This window comes from Eupeodes corollae, chromosome 3 (assembly GCF_945859685.1).
Source record: "Eupeodes corollae chromosome 3, idEupCoro1.1, whole genome shotgun sequence".
In the NCBI taxonomy this organism is placed as follows: domain Eukaryota; kingdom Metazoa; phylum Arthropoda; class Insecta; order Diptera; family Syrphidae; genus Eupeodes; species Eupeodes corollae.
The window spans coordinates 43,641,672-43,666,687 of NC_079149.1; the positions used below are offsets into that span (position 1 = coordinate 43,641,672).

The window sequence follows — 25,016 nt, forward strand, 5'->3', positions numbered from 1 at the left end:
AATTGATGGTCTTACTGGTGCTGGCTGCGGATGCGGAGACAACAAGAAAAAGATCTCAGTTTTTGCTGCGTGCAGACAGACTGGCAGGGTGACGACAGTCGTAGACAGTACGGCGCGGCGCAATGCGGCGCGTCGATCATTGGTTGTGGCAGCAATGGAGGTGGCAGGCGAACGTTGCGTTGTGTATATAGACACACGAGTATAGTGGCACTATTTATTTTTATAACTTTGAATGTTTTTATTGTTATATTCTGTTTGAATTTTATTTATATTCCACAACGACACTAAAAAAAAAAACGTTGCTAAAGTAAAATAAAATACGTTTCATTTGTTTTGTGATGTCTAGATTCGTTTTTATACGTGGATACAGTGCGCAGTGTAGCATTTCGCAACTCTACAGTCATTGTCAGAATTATTTGTATGCTTTCAGTTTTCATTTATTAACAAATGTATTAATATTTTATTGACTGTTTTAGAATGCTTTTCTTAGATCCATAAAATTCTTCAATTTAAATTTAAATTTAGAACAAAACAATTTTGATTATGTAGTACAGGGTAGGTCATCTAGTAGTCATAAGTTGTTTTGCAACTGACAGCCGATTCCTTTTCGAAATATTGACGAAAAATCAGCATTATAACTTTGTTGAATGAAAAGACTCGTTTAACAATTTAAAACGTTCCAAAATATTGATACATTTTTTCAAAGTTGGGGAGCTGCATTTTTATCTCGGTCACCTAGGCCTCATAAAAGTCTACGTTTTTTTTTACCAGAAACTGAAAAAATCGCCATGTCAAACAGCCCATGCTACAATCGATGTCTTTAGCATCTTATTTTACTGTTAAGACACATTTTACTTACTTATTTTTTTGATGATCCCTTAAGTACTGATGTTATGCCAACAATCTTTAAAGGTTTCAAGCATATAAAGACTATATAAGGAGACGGAAAAAATCCCGAAAACCAAAATCCCAGAATTTTAAAACTTTGAAAATTCAAAAACCCAGAACTCCCAACATAAAACAAATTTTTTTGTAATAAGACTATAATAAAAATTTTGTTTTTGATATTTTGGAATATCTGGGCTGCTGGATTTTTAGGGTTTTCGAGATTTCGATTTTCGGGATTCTGTTCGCAATACGTCAATAAAAGGATGTTGATAGTTTAAAAGATTTTTTTCTATTATTCGGTATTTAGTAAAAAAGTATTACAATTTCGACAGTCGTCTTACTGATTAAAAAAAATACTACAATAAGTTGCAATTTATAAGAAATGCATACAAACAAAACATTTTAAAAAAAGGAGAAAGATAATGCTTTTTGTAACATTGTGGCCACATCTCCGCTGCTCGAAGATATGAAATGGTTTTTTTTTGTTAATATATTTAATTTTGTTTTGATTTCAACACACACTCAAGCAATTTTGCAAGGAAAGTTTCCTGACCGTGTTTTTCCGGAGGTGATAAGATTGGCCACCAAATTTTGTAACTGGTATTTTTAATCACAAAATTTAGGATTTTTTCCTTAAAGCCACGTGCAAAATTAAGTTTATGCTAAATCTTCTACAATTGATTCAAGAACTTAAGGATGGAGTTCGTGAAGTTTTCTTGTACATAAAGTTTTAAATGTGTGAATTTGCCGTAGACAAATTTAATGAAATAAAGTCTACGGCTGAATCGTACGAACTTGCTCCTGCATTCCTTTATATCTGTTTAAAAATAGAAATTACATTTAAAAATTTACTATTAAAAGAAATTTCTCTTTTAAAATTCAAATTCCATTTAAATAATCAAAAAAAAAAACTTGATTTATAATTTTTTTTTCGTAATCTTTTTTAAATTTATTTTCTATATTATAAAATTTTTATTTAAAAAAATTTGTTTAGTATGTTTAGGAGGAAGCTTCAAGATTCATGTGGTATCACAATGGGCAATAAAACTGGCCTAAGTGTGTCCGTTTCCATCTTGGACAGCCACTTTAATCTAACCTAATCTATGCAGTTTCTTAGATTTTTTTAATATACGATTTACATTTAATTTCCGATACAAATTATTTACCCGTTTTTTAGATTATAAATTTTGAAATAATACGACAGTATGAGAGCTTGAGAAGAAAAATAAAATATTGAAATCGGTTCATTAGTTCTTGAGAAAACAAAATCGAATCGGCTTTAACTTTAATATCCAAGATTGAGTTTATTCAATAATGGTTAGGCCTGTAGGGGCGTAGACTGGCAGACAAGCAGACAGAAAGACGGAATCGGTGTACCCAATTTTTTCGACTTCTCTATATAAGCATGTATAAGTTTGTATGCCTTATTTCGTAGTTGCAGTTGTCGATCCCATCATTCTTAGGCAGAACTCACAAATGAATAAATGTGAGTTATAAAAACAAAGAGATAAGGTGAGATTTTTCAATGTTTACAGTTCCATTTTGTCTGTTTTTGCATATTCAATTTAACTGTAAATTGTATTTGACCCACCATTTTCAGCTTAATATTTCCAAAAAATATAATGTATTTTGTACAATTGACGCACAAAAACTCAAATTCACAGAAACGTAGTTGCAAACCACAAACTGACGTACTTTATAAGAAATAAGTCCACAGTTCTTATACATAAGTTAGAAAAGTTAATAAAATTATTCATACAAAATCAATTGTTAGTAGTTTTTTATATTATTTTGGCCATGACTGTTTCTATTTTTTTTACATATTTTATCAGACACAAATGTACCTAAAAAAGAAGTCGACTGTGTGACTTATTGACTCATGTTCATTGATTCTTCCATCACTTCAGTTTCACTTTTTACTGACATAGACTCTGAGAAACACACAAAAACTTCATCACATAAGAATACAGCTGTTATGGGTTGGAGATTCAATGAAATCCGTACCAGATTGAATAATTCGAATTCAACCCGCGCCCAACCCTAATTTTCTTACCATCTACGCACATTTTTGAATTCATCGGTATGTATGTATGTGTGTAAGTATCTATGTGCGATACTAAAATTAATTAAGTGAATTAACATCTGTTTATTATGATGATGAAAACAAAAAATTATTATATCTTTGCGATAATAATTATCATTGCTTAGGATAAATAATAATTTTTGAGAGTTTATTTTTTTCGATTACTTAAGAATTGTTAATTGATTCAAGGTCGTATTGAGTTTTTAGAAAATGTGCAAAAAATTATTTCAGTGTTATGTTTGCTTTTATTTTTGAAGTTGTTTTCTTTTTTTGTGGGTTGAAGTTTTTCAACATTTTGAATAAATATTAGCGAAATTCTTTTTGATGAAAAGATGAGAAATTTAATAATTCAATTTTAGCTATTAACATATAGTTTTTTTATTGTTGTTGTTTTTTGGTTTGTTTGCTTAGTTGGTTCATACTTAAATACGATGATTTTGGTTAAATTTGTTTATAGATTTAATTTATGCAAATACTGATATTTTTATTTTGGTATCTAAACATCCAAAGTTAGAGAGATAGAGTTGAGAAAAAAACAAAAAAAAAATAGAATTATTGAGGAAATTGATTGCTAGTTTGTAGAGTGTTGTCTATATGCCTGTTCTTTCGATTCATAAATGGCTATTTAAGTTCTCGTTAATTTGGTTTTGTTTGTTCTATGACAACATACTTAATTATTCATATGATCAAAATTATTATATCCGCAAAAGAAACTAACGTGACTGTTAGAAGATTTTACAAGGTTGCGTGACTTGGGAGTTTTAACGCTTGAAATTTGGGCATAGAAAGGTTTACTATTAGAATTTAAAGGTATTCTTTAACAACAAGTTTTATTTGAAAAGATGTAGATTTTGTACATAAAACCTTTAATACATGAATAAGTATTTATACTCATCAGTTTTATGTTTAGTTGAAGGTATGTTCGGAGGGAATTTAAAAACTAGAAAAGTATTCAGGAGTAGATACTAGTACAATGATTTTAAAGATTTTAATGACAAAACAAGTTGGATGAAGCATTCCACATTCTTGATGTGCGGCTGAAAAAAGACACTACACTTGACAGGTCACCTAAGATTGAGATCAAGATTAATTTGATGGTTATTCCTTCGAGTGTGATAGTTGATGGAATGCAACTGGCAATAGAATAATATCTATAACAATGTCAATAACTTAATGAAAAAATTATGCCGGTCTTGAAGAAATGTAAAAGTTTAGGTTTTAGTTCTATCGTGAACTATTTTTGAAATGGAACGAAATACATACATGCTTCTGGTTTTTAATAATAAAAACCTATATCTTTTTTAGAAGTACGAGTATATACATCGAATCTTCATTTTAATACAAACAAGACTTCAAACATGGAAGAATCTTAAATTTATGCATCACAAAATTAGCAATTAATTAATTAAAAAAAAATAAACTGACAAGGCAACAAATCGTTTTAATTTTTGAAGAGTATTTTTTACATAACAATGCGGAAAAACAACAATTTATGTGTTAGATATTGGTTTTAGGATTTTTTATCTTTTTTGAGTTTTTATTAACTTCCCATAAGAAGTTATTGAAATGGGTCCGATTTGTCGAATTGAAAATGTTGACATTTCTCGACGTTTCAAGGTCCTTAGAGTCGGAATAAAAGATTTTTAGAAAGATGTTTGGGAGCTCAAGAACTAGAAGAGATATCGACTTCAAATAAATTTTGCTATACAGATAATAATGAAGAAAGGACTCTCAAAAAAATTGCGTGGTTTTTTTTTTTAAATTTTGGTTAACCCTAAATATGTCATGAACCAATGACGCTAGAGACTTGAATTAAATTTTATATTATACATTGTAAAGTGATACTAAACAAGTATATTTTTTGAAAAAATCCAATTAACGTTTTTTATATAAATAAAACAAAATTAAAAAAAAATTGTCACCTCGAAAATTTACGACTAAAATATGATTTCATCTCGAGAACAATTTTGTGCAACGAAGAATATTGTTTTTGACATCTGATAAAATTTTGCAAAAATTTAAGCGACAGTTTTCTTTATAAAATATGAAAACCTAAAAAAAAACATAACTCAAAGTTGGTTAAAACTGAATTTCGACTCAAATATCTTTTCAAAAACATAACATTGAGGTTTCAAACTTATTTTTTCTTATAAAAAATATTGATTTCAACCTTCTGAAACATGTTAAGAAAAATCAAAATGACAGTTTCCTTTACAAAAAATAAAAACCTAAACAAAAATTATTAAAAGTTGGTAAAAATTAGATTATGGCTTTCTACTAATTTTATCTTTAAAAAAAAAATTGCTTTCAACATTCAGTAAAATTTTGAGAAAAATCGAATTGACAGTTTTTTTTTACAAAAAATAAAAACTTAAAGAAAATTTAACAAAACTTGGTAAAAATTAATTTTCGACTCAAATATCTTTTTAAAACTTTGAGATATTGGCTTCAAGCTATTTTTTTCTTATGAGAAATGTTTTTAGTCTTATGAGAAATGTCGTTTTTAACATTCGATACAATTTAAAAAAAAAATCCGATTGACAGTTTTTTTTACAAAAAATAAAAACCTAAAAAAAGTAACAATACTAAAACTTGGTATAAATTTACGTTCGACTTAAATAGCTTTTAAAATATTTAAAATATTGGCTTTAAACCTATTTTATTTTACGGAAAATATTTAGTAATTCTTTTTATAAAAATCCAACCGGCCGTTTTTTCATAAAAAAATAAAACCTACAAAAAAAGTGCGCAAATTTGGTAAAAATTGATGTTCGGTTCTCGATATCTCTCAATTTAATTTCAATCATCTAATTTGTATTTGGTTATTTAAGAAACAACAAAATTTAAGAAATTCTACTAAAATTAGTAAAAATTTATTTTCGAATAAAAATCTATTTAACAGAACTAAACTCTTTCATTATATTATGAGAAATATTGTTGGTAATTTTGAAATTTAACTGACACATTTTTTAACACAACACAAAAACCTTCATACTTATAGTCAAGACAAATCGACAGACGTGATGGGAAGTTATCAGTGTGGTTCGGATCCCCACCTTGCGTAGTTGTCAATTCTATTTTATTTACTTTCATTTCACCCTCGTAATTTTATAATATATTTTCATCGACATTTAGAAAATATTTTGTAAGCATTTTACTCGTAAACAATTATTAAGAAAAACATATTTTTCAAACTGAATTGACTCTTTATATAGCATTGGAGAGGGTTCTAATTGTTAGAACTCAAAATTTCGCAGAATCTTCGGTACATAAAATGTGTCAAAAGCCACCCCAACCATCAATCTAAACCATGGAACCGCAAGCTTTCCATTTCCACACTTTTAGTTTACCGAAGAAATCCTCTCTGGAATCCTTACTCCTAACACTATCTCTATAGCAACGTCCCCAAAATTCTATTTATATTTTACTTTCATCACATAATAATAAAAGATTGTTTTTGTTTTTAAATAAATAACAATCAAATAACTTTCTAAAGAACCCTAAGCTTAAAGGTTCAGAAGAAAACCAGTATTCATTTAATGAAATTTTATTTTTTTGCTATGAAAGAGCTTACAAAATTTCAATCATAAATTTCCTGTTAAAATTATAAAGACAAAAGGAAATTTACTCTTTGTGTTAATTAATAAATCTGCCAAGTACACTAGGGCGTATGAGTGTTTTTTTGTTCGTTCAGTTTAATCCCACAAATCTATTTTTGTATTTAAAAAAAAAAATGAAGGATGAGTGGTATTTAATAATAATTGCATTTGAGGTGCACAATTTTTAATAATTTTGTTTTTAACATTGATTAATAGCAGTGGTTATGTTGTTAATGATCTAAAACTATATAATCATAAAGGATTTTCCAATAATAGTTTTCACATCTAATAGTTTCATGAAATTCTTACATTTTTCTCATTTCTAAAAAACTAAGGTTATGTATAAAAGTGGACTAAATTTTAAAAAATGTCATTAAGCATGCATTTCGGACAATGTCTCTAGCTTTTTCTTATTTTTTTTTTTGAAAAGCACACTTACTTCAAAACTTTTTTTTTAAAAAGTACAGCCACTACATCACTACTGTAAATGGATTTATGTTCCATAAAACCAAAGAAGAAAAACAAAGACTCAACATAATTACGGATGTGTAAACTCGCCCTTAGATCAAAGAGATGTTCAAAAAAAAAAAGAAGTCACATTACAGGACAAAAGCTTGAAGTACTAAAGTAGAAACCATTTTTCCATCTTGCATCAAGTCTTACAATGAAAATTCTTCATCTATTATTTTCAGATGCTACAAAAAAAAAACACCATGATGATAATCTTTTGTTGCAAGAAAAAGCTAGAAAAATTCCTTTTCTTTTCCTTCATTTATTTCTGTTGCACGAAAATTCTTCCCTGTTTTTTTTTTTTTGTTCTTCTCAAGCCCAAGAAGTTAATAAGGTACTATTTTTTTGTTTTACTTTTCATCTTCTGACACGTATAGAAATAGAAAGGAGTTAAAGCTAAGTAAGCTGATGGTTACTTTTTATGTGGTCTTTTGTTTTGGTTTAAGAAACTTTTTTTTTCAAACTAAACTATTACAAAGCTTCAAGGGTTAATGCGAGTTTTCATTTCTTTTGCATTGTTTAAATAATAAAACAAAAAAAAATAACAAACAAAAAACAAAAGTTTAAACTAACTACCAACTTTTAATATCCTTCCATGTCATGTAAATATGGGTGCAAGGGATAATCTAAGAGCCTAACTAAATTAAGTTTTTCCTTGTGTCATCTAGATGTATAGATATTTTCAAAATTGTGGTATGTTTTTCAAAAGTTCACAGACCATGAATATATTTTTAATTGACGTCATCCCTCTTACAATTTTTAAGCGTGTTAAATACATAATTTTTTCAAGACTCAAGTACACTTTAAACAAATATTTAAAAATCGCACTCTTTTATCATTTTGCTGACGTAATTCGTCGAAATGCAGAAAAACTTGCGTGTACCTACCTAGCTGTGAATAATCTATAAAAATAAAATGAAAACAAAATCAGCTTAAATACCACACACAAATAAAAGAGTTATGCAGGTATGGCCAGAAGGAATTTCTCTTAATTAAAATGAATAAGCAAGGTTTTTGGGGTTTGGTTAGTTGAGTTGGCTGCTATGCAACTTTAAAGTCAATAGGTTTTTATTTTTCATTTATTTTTGTTTGTTTTTAATTAGACACTTTTGGGTGTAGTGGACTTTTGGATCGAATTTAAGGACGAATTTTATGGAAATGCTTTCATAGAAAAATAAAACAACCAGTTGCAGTTACTCTTAATAAATGGCTAATTAAATAATATTTGTGTCGGTCCCTTGAGAGTTCAATATTAATTATTTAGAAGAAAAGTTTGGAATTAATATAATGTTGTAAACTTTACCATTAAATTAGGGTTGAAGAAAAAAAGCTATCAGTATTATAATATTTGGCCAATCATGTTTTTTAAGATCTATTTTACCTTTTATAAAATAATTGCAACCTCGAGGTGGATATACTTTTGCTTTTCATCTTCCCACATGTTGCTTATTTTTTATAATTCGAAATTATGCTTGTTTATATTAAATCATTAAGAAAGATAAATTATTTGTTTAGGTCCCTACAAAGTTTTTTTTTTGTAAGTAACTTTCCAAGGCTGTGCAATTAAAGTAAAGTCTGGGTAAAATGGTATATTTTTAAGCTCATTAAATTGTACTAACGCGACCGAAAATTAACTTTTATTTTAAGAATTAATAAAAAGAAATGTACTTTGTTGTTTTAAACTATAATGAAACAAATTACCCGTTCCAGTATATTCGTTGACCTTTTTTGTTTTTAATATTTTAAGTTCCCAGTCAAATAACTCAGACTAATACGAAAAGTAGGGTCTTAATTTATTTAGGTACAATATTGAAAAGTAACCGGGCTTCGAATTTTCAATTACATCAATAGCATAAGTTACTACATTTTTGCAAATAAATATCCTTACATCCTTACAATATGTTGGGTCATTCATTTATTCATTTCGTGGTATCAAGTTTTTGGCGCTGTAACATGACAACCATCAAAGTCAGCTTTCATTTGAAGTCTCATAATATAGTTGAATGATTTCCATTAACGATAATGGATCGCTTAACAATCAAACAATTATGGAAAAGTGGTGATTCAAATGTAGCCAATTTTCGTAAAATACGCGATGATCGTCTTTAACGACCTTCAACGCAAGAAATCAGTAAATCTGTGAACAAATTTAAAGGGATTGGAAAAGTTACTGATATCGTAAGGCCCGATCATCACTGTAAGGCACGATCTATCGATTAAATCGAAATGATAATGCAAATGGTGCTGATTTTCAGTACGTATCGGTTTCTTGCAGTTCGTAGCAATTGAAACACTATTATTCGAGTTCGATAACGACTGAAATGTGCGAAATGTTGTATACAAATTAACTTAAAAACATCACATGCTGTGAATCTTCAAGAATCAGCTTTTTGAATTATATTCTTTTTTCAGACAGAATGGTAAAATTCAACCTAATAACTAATAACTAATAACTAATAACTAATAACTAATAACTAATAACTAATAACTAATAACTAATAACTAATAACTAATAACTAATAACTAATAACTAATAACTAATAACTAATAACTAATAACTAATAACTAATAACTAATAACTAATAACTAATAACTAATAACTAATAACTAATAACTAATAACTAATAACTAATAACTAATAACTAATAACTAATAACTAATAACTAATAACTAATAACTAATAACTAATAACTAATAACTAATAACTAATAACTAATAACTAATAACTAATAACTAATAACTAATAACTAATAACTAATAACTAATAACTAATAACTAATAACTAATAACTAATAACTAATAACTAATAACTAATAACTAATAACTAATAACTAATAACTAATAACTAATAACTAATAACTAATAACTAATAACTAATAACTAATAACTAATAACTAATAACTAATAACTAATAACTAATAACTAATAACTAATAACTAATAACTAATAACTAATAACTAATAACTAATAACTAATAACTAATAACTAATAACTAATAACTAATAACTAATAACTAATAACTAATAACTAATAACTAATAACTAATAACTAATAACTAATAACTAATAACTAATAACTAATAACTAATAACTAATAACTAATAACTAATAACTAATAACTAATAACTAATAACTAATAACTAATAACTAATAACTAATAACTAATAACTAATAACTAATAACTAATAACTAATAACTAATAACTAATAACTAATAACTAATAACTAATAACTAATAACTAATAACTAATAACTAATAACTAATAACTAATAACTAATAACTAATAACTTATAACTTATAACTTATAACTTATAACTAATAACTAATAACTTATAACTTATAACTTATAACTTATAACTTATAACTTATAACTTATAACTTATAACTTATAACTTATAACTTATAACTTATAACTTATAACTTATAACTTATAACTTATAACTTATAACTTATAACTTATAACTTATAACTTATAACTTATAACTTATAACTTATAACTTATAACTTATAACTTATAACTTATAACTTATAACTTATAACTTATAACTTATAACTTATAACTTATAACTTATAACTTATAACTTATAACTTATAACTTATAACTTATAACTTATAACTTAAAACTTATAACTTATAACTTATAACTTATAACTTATAACTTATAACTTATAACTTATAACTTATAACTTATAACTTATAACTTATAACTTATAACTTATAACTTATAACTTATAACTTATAACTTATAACTTATAACTTATAACTTATAACTTATAACTTATAACTTATAACTTATAACTTATAACTTATAACTTATAACTTATAACTTATAACTTATAACTTATAACTTATAACTTATAACTTATAACTTATAACTTATAACTTATAACTTATAACTTATAACTTATAACTTATAACTTATAACTTATAACTTATAACTTATAACTTATAACTTATAACTTATAACTTATAACTTATAACTTATAACTTATAACTTATAACTTATAACTTATAACTTATAACTTATAACTTATAACTTATAACTTATAACTTATAACTTATAACTTATAACTTATAACTTATAACTTATAACTTATAACTTATAACTTATAACTTATAACTTATAACTTATAACTTATAACTTATAACTTATAACTTATAACTTATAACTTATAACTTATAACTTATAACTTATAACTTATAACTTATAACTTATAACTTATAACTTATAACTTATAACTTATAACTTATAACTTATAACTTATAACTTATAACTTATAACTAATAAGTAAGGAAAAAAAAATATTTAATTGCATTTTTAATGGAAATAAAAATAATCATAGTATGAAACAAATGCGAATAATTTTAAAAATTTCAACACCAAATTATTTAATTTCTGTTTAGTATCGTTAAGTCCTAACTTATCTAAACTCTACAATATTTGAATAAAAGTTGTAACGCACGACTACCAGGCTTAGCTGTATAGAACCAATATAAAAAGTTGTACTGAAAGTATTTGATCGGTGTTGCAACCATTTAAAGTTGGCGACCTTCTATTCTTTTTGTTTTTCATTAAAAAAATCACCTTTCATTTAAATCATTTTTAACCCTTATCAACTTGAACTAAGCATTGCGGTTCAAATAAATGCAAACGAATATCTCAGCCCCAAGGAAACTTTTTTAATCCTTGTAAAAAAACACATCGATTGATTGACACTTAAATTTCGAACCTCTTGAACTTAAGTATTTTATATACAATATATTCTAGTATACAAAATATATTCGACTATAACTAAATTTATTATGCGTCACATGTCACACTCTGACATGACCTTTTGTAAACACTCAATAGATATACGAAATTTGACACTGAAACTATTAAGTTATTAAAAAAAATTGTATAGCAGAAAACCAGCGTACATATCTTGAGCTATAAGATAAATATGTAAATATGACGTACATTTATGTAAATTAGTATTTAATTAAATACATTTAATTAAATACTTTAAGCCAACTCTTAAGACAATATAAGTTCCCTTAAGACAAGAACTTTAACAAACACTTCTTAAGTGCTCGTACATAAAATGTTGGCATTGGTTTGTCAAATAACCATATTCAAACCAATTTTTCAATGTTTACCTATCAATTGGTCATTACTTCACTTGAGATTTAATATATTTAAGTGACTTAAAAGTTGTGACCTACCACTTTTGTTAAGTCAAGCATTGACAAAACCAAATATCTTTATTGATATGTGTAATGTGTTTGAACATATGAACATTTTCTAAATTGATTTTTTTGGCTGTCTTTGAATATTAATATAAATATTTGTGGGAATTGAAATTTGTAAATGTTTTTTATTCCTAGAATGAAATATAGACAATTAGCAACCTTTCAAGATGTCAATTACAATGTCCACAAATTTGTGAACAAATTTACTGTGACATATATTTTATCTAGTATTACAACATTTTATTTAAACTAATTCTTATTTTGTTTTTATAAACTTTTAACATCTCAAATAAATAACTTTATTTTTTGTCAGTTTCGGTGTCGGATTTTTCCACAATTGTCAATCAAACCTTAATTTGTTTTAATCAGTCTTTATGTTGAATGTTAATAAATTATGTAAAAAAAACTGGTTTTATTGTTAAGAACTAACAAATTATTTTATTCGTTATAGAAAATATAAAATTCTTAAAACTATAAGTTATAGTTCTTCATAGCTATTACGTCATTTTTGTGTGATTTTATGATCATGATAGTCTTTTTTTTAATAAATATTTATTCAAAAGAATAAATGACCCTGAACTTTTGGTAGACAATTTGAATATACAAAAAAAGTGTTGTATCAAAAAATTCACCAAAGGGCAAGACATAACTTTCTGATTTTGACCAAAAAAATTACAATAATCGATTAACGCTCAACAAAGAAAAAGAAATGTCACAAAAAAGAAGTTTTGGTTTTGCATCATTTATATGATGACACTCAGATAATAAATTAATATGACCTAAAAGGTCAGAAAATTTATTCATAAAAATGTCTGTGTATAGATTTATTAAGTCGGTATTGATGTGAGATCTATTATGATTTGTTTAAATAAAAAGTGACTTAAAAGTCGTAAAAATAGAACATAACCGCTTCAAAAATATTGAGGAAAAGAAAAACTCTCTGATTTGCTGAAAAATATGATAGTTCTAGTGTGACGGCAAAACTAGTTTCAAAGGGATTTTGAGATTCACGTCTTTCAGAAAATTGATACAAACGTCAAAAAAAGCTGTTTTAAGCATTGTTTTGAATACTTAACATTTTTATAAAATTGTAAAGAAAAAAATTACTCGAAAACTTTTTGAAATTAGTTATCAAAAAAAAAAAAAATCAATAACATGGGCGAAAGCTTTTTATATTCGTTTTTATATTCAAAACCTTGTCTTTTGGATGTAAAACTTTAACGTATAATGAACATAGAATATTATGTCAAATAATTCTTTATATTCTCGTTAAAGCCATAGCCTTGCACCGGTAAAATTAACCATCTTGGCAAATCACATCTTTAAGAACGATAAAAAGCTCGATGTTGTCAAACATGCTGTCAAGTACTTAGGGCTTTTTCGAATATACATTAAATTTGTCACCTATATTAGGATACTACTCTTAAAAACCCGCCGGTCGACTAAAACTTGAGATAAAAAGGTCAAAAAAGGGCCTTGGAAATAAAAGACGATAGAACTATAATCCAAACTTCTAAACATTGTTTTATTAACCAAAAACACCCTCCTTCCTTCAAATTCTGCTATAATTCTTGGACTTCTCAGAATGCCCGTCAGATTACCCTTTAGAACAATTTTTAGTACAACTTTCAAGTGATGAGTATCTTTTTTCAGCTGCACATTAAGAATGTGGGAAACTTTAGATAACTCTGTTTTTCCTCAATTTTCAAAAAAAATTACCTTGTTATTTTTTGAAGAGGTGATTACCAAGAAATGTTGATTTAACATCCTAGACATTTTTTTAGGAAAAATGAAAAATATGTTTTATTCTATTTTAATGCTCCACAATCGATTAGAGTAGTTTCGTGAAGTTATCAAAGATATATAGCTTGAAATGTGCAAATGACAAACCTTATTTTTTTTAAAGACTTTCATTGATTTTTCAAAACAATAACCTATTTGTACAAAATCAAAACTAAACTTTTTATTAAAAAAAAAAAACACCCTTAAATAGTAAGTCCTTATAACTTAGCACATGAAAGCTTTAAAATATAAGAGCAACTTATTCCATCGTATTTATAAAAAATAGTGAAGCACACCAGTAACATATTCAATTTAATTAAAGGAGAAAAAGGATTTCCAGCAATACAAAGTTCACTTTTAAAAATATGTATTAATTTTATTGTTTTACACAAACAAAATCCCATTTTCTTTCATCGATAATAAAAACAAAATTATTCCCATCAGGTTAAAATGAATGGAAAATTAATAAAATCGATATCTGGTGTGTTATCATGCAAGATGGCCGACGGTGGCAGGGGTGGCGGGCGCAGTGGGCACAGCGGGCAGAGGCTGTATTATCGTTGCGTTGCTTGCGTCACAGTTTCCACAAAATAATCAACAAAGCACCTACTATATTTTTGTTTGGGTTTTGTTTTTAAATATCATAACTTTGTTTATAATAGGAACAGCATTGAATTTTATCAGACAAAAGAAGCATATAGTTTTTATTTTTAGAATTAAAAAAAATTGTTAAACCTCCTGCTCCTTCATAAATGTATGCTGCAAAAGTAAATTCAATAAATTCTGATCGGGCTTAGAATCCTTTATGATGAACTAGAGAAGTGTGGGCATGGGTAACTTGATTTAAATCGGATGTGATTGTATGAATGCAATTATTAAATAGTTTTGATAATTCTTGGGAAATACTAATTCAAATGAACTTACGTAATTTTAATCAACTTAACTTTAAATGTTGCTGTTGCTATATCAGACTGTGCGTGCAATAGTGGCTTAGCTGCAATTTTATCGAAATTGAATTTATGCCAAAAATTTAATTTAACTAACCAATCATTTCGCAATCAAATGTTTTTGAATTTATGACTTGATGTGATAGTAACAAGCCTTTGGGATAGGGTTTTTTCAATAAGAGGTTTAATTTTTTAAATAAAAAGAGAGTATTTTTGAAACGAAAAATCAGTGCTTGTTTATTTCATTGGTAAAATAAAAGTATGTCATTCAAATTGAAAAACGATGTCAAAACATTTTCATTAAACTTTTCATAGCCAACTGTCGAATTTCTAGATTTTTGTTCCTATTTTTTTTTTATAATACCATCTTTATTTTTGAATCGATTGTGAAGCATTGACGTAGTTCTTTTATTTCATATTTGTTAAAAGAAAAAAAAAGTCGAAAAGATCTTGGTGGCTAATTGTGGTTATTTTTTTGAGAAATAACAGACTTAAAATGTTCTTTTTTAAACGTCTATCGTTCCTTTTTCGTAGACCTTCAAGTTATTACAATCGATCTGGTCTTTAATCCAAAAATGTAGACATTTCTTTACGTTCAAGGTCCTTAAATTCGAAATCCATTCTTTTTAATGAGATATTTATAATTGCATACGAGTATACGTTCGGAATACTTTTTTTCAGCCTCCATATAAAAAAAAAACAATTATCTACTTAATTAAATCATGTCTAACAGATAATAACATTAAGATATCCTTAAAGGACTTTATTAAAAATCAGTGAGTATAGTTTTTTGTGAAAATTTAAAAGGTTAAATAAATTTCATTGACCCACAGATCTCACCAAAAATAATGTTATCGGCTTCTATTTTATATTATTTTGCACATTGTGACGTCTTTCAGAATTTATTATAAGCTTTGAAAATAAACTTAAGGTTTAAAAAAAAAAAAAAAACCTCATAATAATTTATAAATTTAAAATAAAGTCCTTATTTTATTTCCTGAATTGCTTTCAGTCTTGCAACAACCTTCAATTGTATTTGCTCATTTTGACTTGCAATGATTTATAATTTTGACCAAGTTGATGTTTATGTTTGACTTGCGACATATGTATAGGAACTTCATGGCAAGTTTGCATTCGTGCAAAATTTTGAACTCGAGATTTTAATCAAACATGATATTACGATGGTATAGAAGTCGAAAAAGTGGGTCCCGCGGTCCCGTTTGACGGACCGAATCCGTCTGTCCTTTCTGTCTGTCCACGCTCCTACAGACTAAATCATTGGGTCGATTGAGCTCAAACTTGGAAGTTAAGGTTTTGAGGTGATTCGCTTTTAGTCCGTTTTTTATTTTTTAACGTGGCTTCTTTAAGTAAGCCCAAAGATTCGATTTTCTTATTCAATTAGAAATTGCGTTCAGATTTTGTATATTCTTTCCATTTCTATGCGTCACCCTGTATAAAGCTGTCATACATGACTAGATGAATAACAGAGATCAATATATGTTATTCTCATTTATCGCAAATTTGCTGGTTTCAATATAATAATGAGAGTATTTTTAAAGCTGATCAACACAAACTCAAAAAACCTTTAATAAGGCAAAATGCAGTCATGCTATTATTGCATTCGTGACTCATTTCTTATATTTTTTCTCTAAAATACGTCAATTTTTTGAAAACACAAATTCGTTGGCTAAGATCGATTTGTGCCAGAAACAGCAAAAATGCGTTTTCGAATGTTTGTTCATGAAGTTCTAAAATGTGTGTTTCCTGTCTTCCTCGTTAAAATAGTTGTTTATAATTATTTTCCAATGTTTAGACTTCTTCAGCCTCATCACCTTTATTGTTTAAAAAGAAAATACAAACATCTTCCTCCAAGTGTAAACGATACACTTTGAAATATAAAAAAAAAAAAATAAAAACAAAATCAATTGCATGGATGTATCTCAACATGAATCTTCTATATATCTGTGTATAGATATATTGTTTATGTACGGTACAACTTTGGATAAGTTTTTTAAACATTAATGCAAAGCATATACACAACAAGTTCTTTTAAGGCATATTCGAGTATATCTATCTATCCATATAGTATCTTTCTACCGACTACTACTAGATATAGGTATTTATCTCACTTGAGATACTTTTTTGTTATTTTTTGTGTTTGAAATATTCAAGTGTTATGCTCCTACTGCACATAGATACAACTCAACTATAATGTAGGATATATAGTATAATATAAATCCTCCTCCTTTGTCACATCATATGTTCTAGCTATATGTAATATGTGTATGTAGTTTAAAGTCCTTGTAAAAGGACCCTTGAGATAGGAAGGATTTAAGTACCTAACATGAAGGCTTAAAGAAAGGACATAATGGCTATAGCTTTGAGTAATATTATACCCTCGCAACCTAAACCTACACCTAAACTTAAACCTTTCTATTATCTAAAGCAAAAAAAGACCACTTCAAGGTTTTTTAAATTATTTTTATCACTCACATATATGCATCTACCTATATACAAAAAGATATATATCTGTGTCGATGTCAATAGATAGATGAAAGGTATTGTTTGTTTTCTTTTTTCTTTGTTTTATTACCTGTGAGGTAAGGCTTCCTCTTTTTTGAACACATTCCGGATCTCGTCACCATCAAATACAAAGAGCAAATCCGGATGACCGATTAGACCTCCGACTTTGGCCATTTTTCCATAGTTAAAGTGCAATTCTTTCATGACTTTATCCAGTTCGTTGATCTTGTAATGGCCTAAACGAAATAAGAAAATAAAAAACGATACAATGAGGTTTTAGCAGGTTTGGTGAAATTAAGACTTAAGGGAAATGTAAAACAAATGATGGTTTCGTTTTGTTTTTATACAAAAATAAACTACATTTTCCTCTATCCAGTGCCAGGAAACACGCGATTAAAGTTTATTTGAAACTCAAAATGGGCCAAAATAAGTTTTCAACTCTTAAGCACTAAACAAAAAAAAATTTAAATCCACTTTAAAAATACCAAACGCCTATGTATGAACGCGAAACCGAGTATATTATTATATTTGGCTGGATGGGTTGGTATGAGCCAAATAAGTTTATATAAAGTTTAGAAGAAGGGTACTGTTTTCCAGCTAACTCGTTGTTCCAGTTTTTTTTCTTTATGGTTATGAGAAAATTATGCAGGATTTCTCTAAAGAGGAGAACAACGTCTCCTTACTTTTTTTTTAATATATATGTATTGTATATATTTATTACCATCAAGAATTTGTATGTAAATAAAAAGATACAAAAAGAAAGAATAGTTCCCATTTTGTACTTTAAAGCTTTGTTTTTTCTTAGAAGAAATAAGGTTTGTCTCTTAAATACTATAACTCAGCATACGTCGTAGCTTTACATCCTTACACACACTCTGTGAAGGGATATGCAATGTTTTAAGAAGAAAACATAAAAAAGGATTTACAAGGAGTAGATACGATTATATTCATTGCCTTAAGACACAAATTTAAGTTAAGGCTGTAACTGGACTCTTAAGGATTTATTTTTTAATGGTAAAAATAAAACGTTCCAATATAATAGTTGTACTATTTTCATAATACTCGGTAGTTTGTGTGGTTGTTTTCTTTGTTTGTATGAGAGTCCAAAGTCGTGGAATATTTTTAAGAATTTTAAATTGGTAATGAGGTTTATTAAGTGCACGATTCTATTGCACGAAATTGCTGGTTTCTTTTACGCTTTATATTCCAATTTAAATAATAATATTAGGGAGAGTATGTAAATTTAAACAAAACTTCATACTAATTCTGCATAGATTATACCAGGAATGCAGTATTACATTTTTCAACTAAAACTTAAGCAAGTGGTAATAAAAATCACTGACGTATTATTATTAACGATGGCTTTGCCCTGGATAAAATAATTTTGTGTCTAACAATAAAAAGTTGAAATTTGGTACTTAAAAAGGTGTTTTTGTTTTAAATAAAGATCAATGGATGTTTATTTCATTGTAAAGAGAAAGAAAGTTCTTTAACAATGGAAAACAATATCAGTCAAATGGCTTTGAAATGAAAATGTTCGTGATGAATTCGCACATTTATGACTGTGTTTGATGACGTCGATAACATCTGGAATCAAATCTCTTAAATTTTTAATTTTTTTGAAACATTTTAAAAAATTATGAAAGAAGTCTAAATGTGGGAAATTTTAATCACCTCTTCGTAAAATGAAACGTTCAGAAAACTTTTCTTGCAAAATTGCTATTTTTTCGCTACATTTTGTTGAAAATAAACGTCATTGACATCAATATCTTCCCATTGCGGTCATAATTAATTATTAACGAAAACTTAGTACCACACGATTTGCACCGAATCATCTGTACTTTGCAACCAGATGACTGAACTTTGATGTTCAAATACGCATAGTCCAAGAAGTCTCCGTACAGCAGCCTAATTTAAGAGTTTTTTTTTTTTGAAAAAAAGTACTAAAAATAATTGTAAAAACCAAAGTGGTAAAATGGAAAAAAAGTCATTTTAAACCTTCACCTTTTTACCAAGTTTAAAAAATTGGGATTGGGATTTTCAAAAACTTGTTTTAAATATATTGTTATAGTTAATATTTTATCTCAGATTCAATAAAAAGAAAGCTGCAGTACGGAGACTTTTTAGACGATGTGTAAGTAAGGTCCAACCATACTCCAAAAACAGCACTAAAAAGTGACACGTTGAGTATACAGAGATTTTTCAACAAACATCCATAGATTTTCTGGGAGCTGAATAGGATAGTTCTGTTTTTTGACATAGTTTGCGAGATGAAAATAGACTTCGTCATTGAAGATGTTTCTACGATAAAATTTCGGATTACATCACTAATGGGGTCTTTACCCTATTAGGGAAGAAATGACTATGCTGGTAATCGAACGGCTTGAGTTCTTGTATAAACCTAAAATTTCATCAACACTAAGAGCTAGAGCTGCAATATTCTCAGCAGTTCTTGAGCGACACCCTTTTCGATCCTTTTCATTCTTAACTTGTACTAAAAGCTCCAATTTTTCAACTGAATTCAATATTGTCGGCTGAGAAGGTGCGTCAAAAATACTCATTATTTTTGCGAACTGCCGCTCTAGAAATTTTTACATTTCTCGACGTTTTGAGGTCCCTAGAGTCGAAATTAAAGATTTTAGAGGACATAAGTACGTCGGTACGTTCGCAGGTTTTTTTTAATCTTAACAGATAAAAATACAGAAAATGCAGAAAGGACTTTCAAAAAAATTTAGTAGGTTGTTTTTTTCCTTACAAATAAAAAACAAAAGTGAAACCCTTATACATGAACGACTAAAACTAAAGTTTAAACTACCAAGAACTGATGGTGATGAAATTTGTCCGTTTATTATTCCAATAATAAAACAAAACTAAATACGTCCTATGATTTGTCAAAGAAGAAGGATTTATTAGAGAAAGTCTTTGGGAATAAGGCGGTAATGTTTGAATGTCATGAAATCATGAAAAGGATCGTAGACAAAAACGTAAAAATCTTTTCGGAATGGCTTCGAGTCTTGTGACGTGTACGTTGTCGTAAGGTGACCATACTGTACAAGCATATTCCAGGATTGGTCTCACAAATGAAACAAAATGTAGGAATGAAATCACGGCCAAATCTCTTAATAAAACCCAGAACTCTATTTGCTTTTTTAACTACGATCTTAATATGTTCATTAAATGTTAGTTTAGGGTCTAAGACAACACGAAGTCAGAAAATACATGTACTTTACTTATAGGACAAGAATCAAACATATAACTTAAAACGATTGGAACTTTTTTGCGTGTAAAACCCATGGTTTTACATTTGTCAACATTTAAAACAAGACGATTATTATTGCACCATTCCCTGAATAATTTTAAATCTTCTTGCAAAAGAAGACAGTGGACAGACGAATTTTGTATGATCGAAATCAAGTCATTTATAAATAAAACAAATAGAATAGGACCAAGGTGACTACCCTGGAGGACACCAGAATTCACAACAAATGAACTTGAACACTCATTACTAAATTTAACACTATAATGTCTATCTTGCAAATATGGGGAGATCCAGTTTATGAAACTGTCGTTAAAACCTTGCTGTGATTGTTTTAAACGTAATGTCTTATGACACATCAAAGGCCTTGCAGAAATCAGTAAAGATACAATCATAAAAGGACGTAAAGTTAAACATATTAGTAACAGTTGAACGCTTTTTAACAAAACCATGCTGGTTATCCTAGATAATTGAACTACAGTGAAAAAAAGGACGCTACATACGATTGACTCAAATAGTTTAGTTATCACAGATTGTTTAGCAAGAGGTCGGTAGTTCATTATTTCGTTTTTAAGACCTTTTTCTTGTACTGGTAAAGTTGGTAAACATTGATTTTTAACTCAATTATCTTTTCAAAAATTTAAGATATTATTATCTTCAAATTAATTTTATTTTATAAAAAGAATATTGTTTTCAACATGCTGTAAAATCTTGAAAAAAATCGAATTAACAGTTTTTTTTATAAAAATAAAAACCTAAAAAAAAACATTACTAAAAGTTGTTTGAAATTGATTTTCAACACAATTACTTTATTTTACAAAAATATTGTTTTCAACATTTGCTAAAATTTTGAGAAAAATCGAATTGATAGTTTTTTTCAAGAAGTAAAAACCTAAAAAAACAATACTAAAAGTTGGTAAAATTGATTTTCGACTAAAATATATTTTCAAAAATTTGAGATTATGGCTTGAAACTAATTTTGTATCATAAGAAATATTGTTTTCAACATTCGGTAATGTTTTGAGAAAAATAGAATTGACAGTTGTTTTTACAAAAAATAAAACCCTAAAAAAACATTACTTAGACCTAGCTTCTTTTTAATTTTTGCTGTTGACGATTGAATCGTTCCATTTTATGAAACGGACGGCGTGGCGTTGTATGTCAAATGTCAAAAAATGACAGTTTCAAAAACGACAATTGCCTACATAGCGGGCTATTTGAAATTTTATTTCTAATTGGAACACAAAACAAAACTAATTTACATTTCGGCAGAATCATATGAAAAACTCTCCATTTATTTTTTCAATGCAAGATTTTCATATTTTGTTTTAATTTTACTAAAGCCCAAACAAGACACTAATAACAAAAACCTGCTCCGACTTTTAAAATAGACTATTAAGCTTTGCTAAATTAAAAAATTCACCACGAAGAAATGTTATTAATCGTTTTATTAAAGTGATAGCTTCGGAGTCGTCGTCATTCTTTGAAAACTCCCATAGTCCATTTTTAACAAAAATAGATAAATACGTTTTTCTCTCAAAAATACCTCCGCTCTGAAAGTTCCTCTATTATTAAATTATAGAAATATGATATTTTTTTTTTAACTTTAAATGCAAATGAACGACGACGAGTTTAATAATTTTGTTATTCCAGTTTTCTTTACGGTTTTCATTCCATAAGTGAGTGGGAGCATTTTTAAATCTTCTGACTAACTTTCAAAAAAAGTATATTTGACTTTAAAATTTATTAAATGTGCCAAATGTGCGAATGACGGTCACCATATTTCACTCAAAACCCACTCTAATCTAACAACAACATATTGACTTCAATAATTTTAGTCATATTAAATAGAAAACAATTTTTTCAACATTGTCAAATTTAAATAAATATTAAGTTTTAAAAGTGTATAGAAATTTAAAAATCAAATTTTAACTACATTCCTTCATAATAATATTTAACACCTTTTATTATTGTTTTATACAAAATTTATGCACAACTTGAAAAAAGCTTTAAAACTAAAAAGTGTTCATAAAACTTTATATTGCCTGGACATGGATAGATTAATAGCAAATATAGGCGTAAATATACCTATACGCATGCACATACATATATTTAAAATCCTTGCAACAAATCAGGCTTTTCAATTCAACACTTTTTAGAAATTTATATTCGAGGCGAGAATATTTTATTCACAAACATGCAAAGAGAAAAACTGAATGTCCGAAACAGCTGAATCCATTCACACATATGTCTCACACTATTTGTTTTATATTGTTTTTTATTTTATAAATGTTTTCCATCCGAAAAACTTTTATTTTATTTATTTAGTTTTTAGTAGTTTTTATTTGTTCTTTTGTTAAATTTAAATCCATAAAATGGAATCAAGTGCTAAAGTTGGACAAGAGTGCAAAAAAAAAAAAACGATAAAAGATTTATTCAGCCATTTTAATGTATGCAATAAAACATTTATAGTACGGACAAATTATTTGACTTTTTTATATTTATTTTTTATTGTATTTGAAGTTTTAGTAACTGTGTATTGTATAAAAAAATAAAATTGTTCTAAATTTATTCATACTTACACACATAGATCCATACAAACATATATCGACTTGATATGAAAGTTTTTAAGCTATTTTCCTTGTTTTATATTTTTTCAAAATGTATCCTTAAGCTTTATCCTACTTAAAAACAGAGAGAGAATGTCATTTGGGAGAAGGAATTTTCTGTCTGTGATTTATTTTATTTCAATTCATTTTTAAAGCCAATTAATTGAAAAACGATATAAAGTTCTTACGTCAGTTCAAATGGTTTTAATTTTGAGTTGTTAAATGAAACCAGGACAAGAATAAAAGCTATTTATAGGAATTAGTAGTTGAAAGATACTTGAAAGATTTAGATGTGGTCAAATCTTCAAGGATAGCGAAGCATTATTTACACACATCAAACAAATACAAATTAAAGTATAAGAATTCAAAAAGTCACTTTAATATAAACCAAGAAGGACTTTTGAAAATTTAATTAAACTGGAGTAGAATGCATCTCAACATAAACGATGTGGTCATCCAATTACTTTCTATTAAGTTTGAAAGTTCGAACTATCAAATATGCTAGCTACACAAAAAGAAGTCAAAAGAAACTCAATCCAACATTTGCTTACAATGACACTCTTTTGTAAGATACATAAATAGAGCTTATTAGCTTACAAAAGAGTTTGATGTTAATATGATGCTGGCAATGAGTCCTTTGACTTGCCTTTTGTACTTGAGAGGTTAAACGATTATGTTGGTTAAATCTTCTTTCGTTCCCAACAGTTGTAAGGCTACTCATAGACTTTGGAAAACAATATACTTTTTCCTAAAAAAATCATATCTTCTTCCTGTTTTAAATATCGTTCCATCTCTGATATTTATCACCTTACAAAATATCTTGAAAAATTAAGTCCTTTAAATTACCAGCAATATGGATTTGTTCATAGCACCCACCGCACTGTGCGTTGCGTCATTGATAAAACTATTCTTTACATCGTTTTAGAGAAAGCAAGATTATAAAATTTGATATTCCAAAAACGCTTAATAGACCTTCGAATCAAGTTATCTTACCAATAATGCGTGTTTTCGGTACTGATGCACATATTCTTCGTTGGTTTAGAATTTACCTTTACCGTTGCATTGGTTAGTTTTAACTATTAAGTTTACAAAATAAAATTTTGATGGGCCTTAGGGCTTAGTTTTGCCTTTGACTCTCTTTCTTGATTGTAACTTTCAGTTAATTGACCAGTTTAGGTGATGACACTACTTTCAGCTTTTCATATCCGTTTCTTTATTTAGAACCTTGTCCCTCGGATGTAAGACTGAAATGGCAACGTATGATAAGGTTATTAATTTAGGAATGAAAGAAACAATTTAAACCCTTTAATCTGGCTTATCCAAAAAACTTTAATATATCTCACAAATTTGAACACATCAAGCTTAGTCCTTTGAAATGAAGCCAAAATATCGACTTTTAAAATTTAGGGCGATAAAACTATAACCGAAATTTAAAAATCGATTGATCACAGCTACAATGTTTCATGTGTTTTATTTTATATTTATATGTTTCTATAACAAATTAATTTATATCTCGTTGCATTCCCCCCCCCCCCTCGTATTTTCTGGAATGCCCATCAACAACGTTCCGCACGTACTTTCAACATAA

General features: G+C 27.6%; 2 protein-coding genes across 8 annotated transcripts in view; one reads left to right on the plus strand and one right to left on the minus strand.

The window, feature by feature from the left end:
- LOC129952267 (G protein alpha o subunit) overlaps positions 1–25,016 on the plus strand; it is a 213,206-nt gene that overhangs the window by 146,314 nt on the left and 41,876 nt on the right. The gene's annotated exons all lie outside the window — the stretch shown is intronic.
- LOC129952265 (probable cytochrome P450 49a1) overlaps positions 1–25,016 on the minus strand; it is a 56,254-nt gene that overhangs the window by 14,198 nt on the left and 17,040 nt on the right. For both annotated transcript variants that reach the window (XM_056064770.1, XM_056064771.1), the window contains exon 4: positions 17,634–17,799. In XM_056064770.1, the coding sequence (XP_055920745.1) occupies positions 17,634–17,799 (166 nt within the window). The remainder of the gene's footprint in view (positions 1–17,633; positions 17,800–25,016) is intronic.